The 8,569-nt window shown below is 53.2% G+C and overlaps 1 protein-coding gene across 1 annotated transcript in view; it reads left to right on the forward strand.

Annotated features, from left to right (window-relative positions):
• Window positions 1-891: 891 nt before the first annotated feature.
• The window catches only part of LOC311355468 (disco-interacting protein 2 homolog C-like), a gene marked incomplete at both ends in the record, with an annotated part of 29,545 nt that continues 21,867 nt past the window's right edge, over window positions 892-8,569 (forward strand). Inside the window, one exon of the mRNA XM_084475224.1 lies at window positions 892-970. Within this exon, the coding sequence (XP_084331350.1) occupies window positions 892-970 (79 nt within the window). The remainder of the gene's footprint in view (window positions 971-8,569) is intronic.

Genomic DNA, 8,569 nt, shown 5'->3' on the forward strand with positions numbered 1-8,569 from the left:
TTCCGATTCTTGAACCCGTTACCTCAAAAACGCCAGTGCACCACAGCTATTCTCGAGTCATTAGTGTTATACCCATAAACACCAGTGCAGCAGCGACAGTTCCGCCCCGCAGCGTGTGTTGTTTACATCGCCTCCGGAGCGTGTTGACAGACAGAGGGCGTCTGGGCTGGAGGGTCAACCGGGAAGAGGGACGTCTTGGCCGGACCGCCCGCGGCGAGCCAGCGTGCAAACATCGGACAATTAAACCGACTTAGCCTCGACCACCACCGCGGCGGAGAGGACCGTCTTCCAGCACCGCAGCGGGGGGCGGCCGGTTGACGCACCGCGCGTGCACCGTAGGGCGCAGTGACCCAGCGTAAAGGTGCGGCTGTCGCCAGCTGCCTCCGCTCGTCGCTCGAGCGGGCCATCTCCCCCTCTCTCCCGCGTGGAGGGGCGCCCCCACTCGGCGGGGATTAAAACTGCCCCCTCACCCCTCCTCCTCCCTCCCTCCCTCCCCGTCTCCCCCGCCTCGGCGGTGCGTCACGTGACATCAGCAGCAGCAGCAGCAGCAGCAAGAGCTGCAAACACACGGAGCTGCTGGCTGGGGTCTGATCCTCCTCATCATCATCATCATCACCGCCGCAACCACGGTCTCGAGGCGTACCGACCGAGTCACACGGGGTCTTCGCGGTTCTTCCACGGGCGCTGAGCTACGCGGGGCCATGGCGGGCCGCCGTTAAACCGGAGATACCGATTTATTTTCCCTTTGTTCGCCTCGTTCGCCTCGCACGCGCCTCGGCCGAGGAGGGGCCGCCGGAAAAGCTCTCCCTGTCGCGCGGAGGAGGAGCGGCGGTGGTAGCGGCAGCACGAGCACGTCAAACCGGGAGGTGTTTTCTTCCACGGGAGGACCGAATGGCGGATCGCGAGGCGTCGCCGGTGCCGCTGGAGGTGCGAGCGCGGCTGGCGGAGCTCGAGCTCGAGCTGTCAGAGGGTAAGACGTTTTCAACCGTTTCGGAGAGCGAGCGAGCGCTTCTCCCCGTTATCTCCCGTTATCTCCCGTTATCTCCCGTTATCTTATCAACACCACCTCCACCACCATCTCCTCCACCTCCTCCATCATTCGCATCGGGAGCGTAGACCACTAACGGAATCTAAGGGCTCATTCCTGCGGCCCCCTTACTCTTCCTCCTCTCCCTCAACTGAACGCCCCCCCTCCTCCTCTTCCTCCTCCTCCTCTCCCCCCCCCTCCTCCTCCTCCTCCTCCTCCTCCTGCTCCTCCCATCCAGATGTTTGTCAGCCAGGGACCGGCCTTGCCAGTCCAACTCTTTTAACCGGGAGAGGATGAGGGAGGGAGAGCGGGAAGCCGCGGCGGGATTCATCCGCCTCTCTTTTGTCTGCGTGGCGGTGGCGTCCGCACGCGCCCGGTTACATCGGCTCGCGATCCGAGAACGAGCCGTGCTTTGACCTTGAGACGGGGCGCTGCCGGCCAGCGTCGTGGCTGCCCCTGTGCGCGAGGAGTGAAGGCGGGGTCCCGCACGGTCCCGCTGACCGTCGGTGTCATCATAGCATTGCGATGCAACACCGCGCGTGACCTAGTCAGCGAGCAGTCTTGGCCGTGTCTGATGTCCCCGTGAGCTCGTGAGCTCGGCAGCACTGCGCGTGCCGTGTCTCCAGGCTCTGGGCTCGGTGTGTTTTCTGGCCTGTGATTCGGGATCTGCGAGATGCACTCGATTCCCCCTCCTCCTCCTCCCCGCCTCACCTCCTCCTCCTCTTCCTCCTCTTCCTCACTTAACGCAGCCTAATGTTTCTCTACAGTCAAAGAGTACGACGTGCAGACCACCGTTCACCGTGATGACTTCAACATGGCCACAACGCAGATTTAATTTACGGAGACGCTCTGAGATTCCTATAGGAGAGGTCTGCATTATGTAATTGGGAGGGCATGTTTTATTCATGTTCGGCTTGCCAGGGCCTGCATTGTGCGAGGAGCCTGGATATTGTATATTCTGGCTGAGTGCCGCTTTGACACTCTTGTGTGTGTGTGTGTGTGTGTGTGTGTGTGTGTGTTTGGGAGATTGAGGAATCGTTTTGCTCCGTTGCTCAATGAAAACCGATTGTCATTCACAAGACAAGATATGCGACTCATGATTGTGATAATGCCTGTGATAATAATAATAATAGATTGCATCATTTATATAGTGCTACCCAAAGCACTTTACATAGTGTGTGTGTGTGTGTGTGTGTGTGTGGGGGGGGGGGGGGTTATGAGGTACCCTTCGTCCACTGGGTGATTCATGGTCACCAGTATGCCCAGTACGCTCCCCCTGGCCCACACCGGCTGTCCCAGTGACGAGGTGATGGATGAGCCGACCGTCCAGACCAGGGACAATGAGGGGGTCATGTTGGTACAGACACCGGGGTTAGCCCCCTACTCTAGTGATGAGTACAGACACCGGGGTTAGCCCCCTACTCTAGTGATGAGTACAGACACCGGGGTTAGCCCCCTACTCTAGTGATGAGTACAGACACCGGGGTTAGCCCCCTACTCTAGTGATGAGTACAGACACCGGGGTTAGCCCCCTACTCTAGTGATGAGTACAGACACCGGGGTTAGCCCCCTACTCTAGTGATGAGTACAGACACCGGGGTTAGCCCCCTACTCTAGTGATGAGTACAGACACCGGGGTTAGCCCCCTACTCTAGTGATGAGTGCAGACACCGGGGTTAGCCCCCTACTCTAGTGATGAGTACAGACACCGGGGTTAGCCCCCTACTCTAGTGATGAGTACAGACACCGGGGTTAGCCCCCTACTCTAGTGATGAGTACAGACACCGGGGTTAGCCCCCTACTCTAGTGATGAGTACAGACACCGGGGTTAGCTCCCTACTCTAGTGATGAGTACAGACACCGGGGTTAGCCCCCTACTCTAGTGATGAGTACAGACACCGGGGTTAGCTCCCTACTCTAGTGATGAGTACAGACACCGGGGTTAGCCCCCTACTCTAGTGATGAGTACAGACACCGGGGTTAGCCCCCTACTCTAGTGATGAGTGGTACAGACACCGGGGTTAGCCCCCTACTCTAGTGATGAGTACAGACACCGGGGTTAGCCCCCTACTCTAGTGATGAGTACAGACACCGGGGTTAGCCCCCTACTCTAGTGATGAGTGGTACAGACACCGGGGTTAGCTCCCTACTCTAGTGATGAGTACAGACACCGGGGTTAGCCCCCTACTCTAGTGATGAGTACAGACACCGGGGTTAGCCCCCTACTCTAGTGATGAGTGGTACAGACACCGGGGTTAGCCCCCTACTCTAGTGATGAGTACAGACACCGGGGTTAGCCCCCTACTCTAGTGATGAGTACAGACACCGGGGTTAGCCCCCTACTCTAGTGATGAGTGGTACAGACACCGGGGTTAGCCCCCTACTCTAGTGATGAGTACAGACACCGGGGTTAGCCCCCTACTCTAGTGATGAGTGGTACAGACACCGGGGTTAGCTCCCTACTCTAGTGATGAGTACAGACACCGGGGTTAGCCCCCTACTCTAGTGATGAGTACAGACACCGGGGTTAGCCCCCTACTCTAGTGATGAGTGGTACAGACACCGGGGTTAGCCCCCTACTCTAGTGATGCGTTGCCCTGGGATCTCTGGTGACCACAGGGAGTCAGGATTCGGGTCTGTCTGTCATCACGAATGACTGGCGACACTTTGCCTGACATGAGACACGTCCTCCTGTGACATCACGCCTATCACACAATTGAAGTTGTTGTTGTAAAAATGGAACACATAGCCCCCCTGTGACATCACACGTACGACCGGAGGGATGCAGCATCAAACTGCCTCTTTGACGTCACAATCCGGACCACAGACGTGTCGATGCAGCGTCTAACAGCCTCTGTGACATCTCCAGTTCCGACGGAGATGGGTTCGAACATCGATGGTGGCCTGCAGTAACTTCACGAGTAGGGGGGTTGCGTTGTAACGTCTGACGTAACCCCCTGACATCAGGACTCTGACCGGAGAGGCATTGTGTAACATGGCCTTCTGGGACCAGAGGACAGGAGATGTGTTGTAACGTCATTCAGCACAAGGAGGAAGATTAGTGATGTCAGTGAGTGATATCACACGTATGCAAGAGATCTTTCAGGTGCCGGTGAACCCAAAATCATGTTTTTGTGTGAGACGTTTTAGTACGTCTCATATCTTAGGCTTCAACATGGTCATCTATGGCATTTTGTCACTGTCACTGTCAAAATAACAGCGTTATGAATGGTCTAAGATCTTGTTTTTGCCAGTAACCTTCAATCACCGTGTGAACATCCACTCTACTCCGACCGCAAATCACAGTCTCTGTTTGACCAAGAGGCTAGGCTATCGCCAAGCGGCTCGGCTATCGCCAAGAGGCTAGGCTAACTCAAAGAGGCTAGGCTATCACCAAGAGGCTAGGCTATCGCCAAGAGGCTAGGCTAACTCAAAGAGGCTAGGCTATCGCCAAGAGGCTAGGCTAACGCCAAGAGGCTAGGCTAACTCAAAGAGGCTAGGCTATCACCAAGAGGCTAGGCTAACGTTCCAAGGCTAATGCCACGACACAATGTAGACTAACACCACGAGGCTAGGCCAACGCCAAGAGGCTAGGCTAACGCCACAGCGTGTGGATGTGTGACGCTCCAACAGGGAGCAGAATATGTTGACAGCTGCGTCCAAGAGAGAGAGAGAGTTATTAAGCCTCTCCGACAAGCAAAGTATAACGACACGATGTGTGACGCATTTAAATTACAACATCGCTCATTATAACGCTCATACTCAACGACGCATACTAGCCTAAACAAATGATCACAAAGTTGACGTGGGTGGTAACCATAGCGAGCCCCCCCCCCCCCCCCCCCGCGCGCGCGGTTTTAAAGCTCAGAGGCCAAAGCAATCGTTTTACTTTCATCGTGTTTGGATGAACGGAAACAGGGTTCACCTAGCCTTTTAGAGGAACAAGCAAGAAGAACGTTGGGAACGTAGGGAATCAATCACTCTGAAGAGGGCTGATTTGTTGCTCGTCTGTACGCCCGCTTGGAGAAGCTCTGTGTTGGCAGTTTGTGAAGGACTGGACGGATAAACCCCGCCGTGTCTGATGGCTGCTTGGTGACGAGCCAGCAGGGAGGCAATCAAAATTTGGCCCTGGCTTTAACGCTACATCCAAATGTCAGGTTAAGCGAGCCAGACCATATACGGCATATACTCTAAATGATGGATGTGCTAATAAGCTAATGTTCAACGGAGCTGCATGAGGACGAGTTAGCCGATGCTTAGCGTCCCGCTATTTCTAAGTAGCGTAAAACATTAATCTTTAAGGTTTGTGTTAATATCTATGCTCCAGCGTGTTAGCTCCGCCCACTATGCATGAGATGGCATCCTCGCCTTTCTAGGGTGGGGGGGAGACGGGGGGGGGGGGGGGGGGGGGATATGACATCACACATGAGTATGAAGAGCTGTGACATCACGTGACGGCCGGCCGGTGCGGCGGGCGTTAATCAGAGCGGGGCCCCGCTGCCGGCGAAGGTTTTGCGACGGCCTAAAAGAGAAGAGTCTAGAAAACAGGTCAGCGTTTAGCGCGCGGCGGCGGCGCTGCCAAGCTCACAGTGAGGAGGAGGGGGGAGGAGGGAGGGAGGGGGGGCGGGGGGATGGGAAACCCGTACGCAACGACGCATACGACGTGAAGTTGACGTTAACGTTGCTGTTATTTATGCATTCGTCCCCGGACCCTTTAAACATTCTAAAGATTGGTTGGTCTTGGGAACAGTTGATGGGGCTGCTAGTAGGGGTACGCTAACAGGAAGTGACATCACAGCCCACAGGAAGCGATGTGCTTTTTAGGTCGTAGAAATATCAACAAAGGTTTTTTTTTTTTTTTTTTTTCTTCCTCTAAGCCGGTCGCGGCCGGTTCCCGTAGGTTGTCGTGGTAGCAGCGCTGTGGGGAGAAGAGAGGCGACGGTTAGTGTGTGACAGTTGGCAAGGAAAACGGCAGTTTGTGCGCGGCGGTGTTTGAGCGACGGCGGCCCGGTAGCGGACGGAGGAACGTGGTGACGCGGGTCAGGCCGCCGGCGCTGTGTGTGTGTGTGTGTGTGTGTGTGTGTGTGTGTGTGTGTGTGTGTGTGTGTGTGTGTGTGTGTGTGTGTGTGTGTGTGTGTGTGTGTGTGTGTGTGTGTGTGTGTGTGTGTGTGGCATGGGTCTTGTCAATCTGATGGACATGTGCCTTTTTGTGTGTGTGCGTTTGTGCGTGTGTGTGTGTGTGCATGGGTTGGTTTGTGGGCGTATGTGTTAGTTTGACCTCAATTAAAAATACTGTAACAATGAGTTTGTTTGTCGTGTGGGTTTGTGTGTGTGTGTGTGGTCAATGAAGGACACAGTTGGAGTGTGTGCGCCGTGGCAGTGTTTTTAGAAATAGCGGTTACCTCTGAGTCACATGGATTCATGTTCATTATTAGTCATTAAAATGTGTTATAAAGTCCTGCTATGTATATTTCTGATATTTCTTTTTTGGATTTGGTTATTGTCAAAAATCAACCGAGCCCAAATGCATCAACAGAACCCAAACCATCCAAGTATTAGCATTACTTATGCTACAAGCTGACAATTTGACTTGCTTTTTAACCGAAATGATGAATCCATATTTCAACCAACGCGTCTAACCATCTCGGCCCTAATGTATGTCTCCACGTTTACGTGTCCTCTGTTTTTATTGCACTGCTCGGGTGTCACTCGGTGCCGTAGTGCAGGGGTCCAGCAGGGAGTCATTATGTACGTCTCCCCTGAAAGGAGATCTGCTGTCGGTTGGGCCTTAAAGATGGCCGCCGTTATTAGATGAGCTAAAAGCCCTGAAGTGAAGAGCTCTCAGGCCAGCTCTCCTTGCATGCGTTCAAGGCCGTACAGGGAGTTAATCACCTTTTAACCTCCACCAGAGTCTTTACGCGTCGAGCGAACCAGCGAACGGATTGGCACACCGATGGCCAATCAGAGAGCATCCAGTGTCAAGCCGCTTAACAGACCTCCTCTAAGTCGGTTCAATATGTATTTTGACGGCCTCTGGGGAATGCAGTCTTTATTCCAACAAACGGTACATCTGGTCCAGAATGAAAGACGGCTTCATTCTGCTAATAAATAAAATGGCTCCTTGAGTGGCGTCTTCACCGAGGGACTCTGGAGTCTGTTCCAGATCTACTGAACCCCATACTTACACATAAAGAGGACCTGGATGGCCCTGCCAATGTCTGTGTATTAGTGAATGTATTTTTCATGAGTGTGTGTGTGTGTGTGTGTGTGTGTGTGTGTGTGTGTCTGGGTTAGTGTGTGTGTGCGTGTTACCCTGGGTTAGTGTGTGTGTCTGTATGTGTCCCCTGGGTTAGTGTGTGTGTGTCTGTGTGTCCCTGGTTAATGTGTGTGTTTGTGTGTGTCTGTGTGTGCGCATGTTTCAGTGTGTGTGTTGTCCTAATTGTGCCTGCTGGAGGTAGATTTGGTTGCCATGGTGGCTAGGTGGGTAGATGTTTATGATGTAAAGATGAAAGCAAGAGAGAGAGCGAGAGAGAGAGAGAGAGAGAGAGAGAGAGATCGGGAGACTACAACATTAAACAAGGACCATAATGAAAACCGGTTGAGGTTTTAGGAATCAGGAGGGAATCTAAAACAACAGAAAACGCCACCAGAAAATAGATCAAGTGATGATAAATAAGTAAACACACTCGCATGCACTTAGATACACATGTGCTCACACACACACACACACACACACAGATACAGACAGACACACACACACATGCACATACTACATGCAGTACTCACAGACTACATACAGTACTCACATACTGCATGCAGTACTAAATACAGTTCTACATACTGTACTAACTAAATACAGTACTCACATACTACATGCATTATGCATTCGTTCCTAATGAGAAATCGGAGTAAACTGGGTATCTTCCCTGGGGGTACACTTAGTCTGTCCGTGCGTGTGTGTGTGTGTGTTTGTAAGGCTGTGTGCGCTGCACGTACGTGTGTGTGTGTGTGTGTGTGTGTGTGTGTGCATGTGTTATGTACATGCGAGTGTGTGCAAGCACTCATGTACATTTGCACTGAAAGATAGTTAATATATAATTCAAGGACATGTCTCTCTCTCTCTCACTGACGCACACACGAACACACACACACACACACACACACACACTGTACATGGGGGGGCATTAGGGATTTTGCTTTACAGTTCTCGGTTCGTTCCATGCGGTCACATCCACTTGAGGGGAGGGAGGGAGGAGAGAGAGAGGAGAGGAGGAGGAGGAGAGAGGGAGGAGGGGGAGGGAGGAGAGAGGGAGGAGGGAATAAGGATGAGAGAGAGTCAGAGAGGAGATGAGAGCGAGGGTGAGGAGAGAGACGAGTGTGTGAGAAGAAGAGAGTGAGATGAGGGAGAGGAGGAGGAAGAGAGTCTGAGGGAAGATGAGAGAAAGAGATAAAGAAGGAGGAGGCAGATGATTATGTGAAAGTAGAGAAGGAGAGGGAGGAGGGAGAGAGGGAGTGAGATGAGGGAGAGGAGGAAGAGAGGGA

The sequence above is a fragment of the Micromesistius poutassou genome, assembly GCF_964030765.1.
Source record: "Micromesistius poutassou genome assembly, chromosome: 11".
Lineage (NCBI taxonomy): Eukaryota > Metazoa > Chordata > Actinopteri > Gadiformes > Gadidae > Micromesistius > Micromesistius poutassou.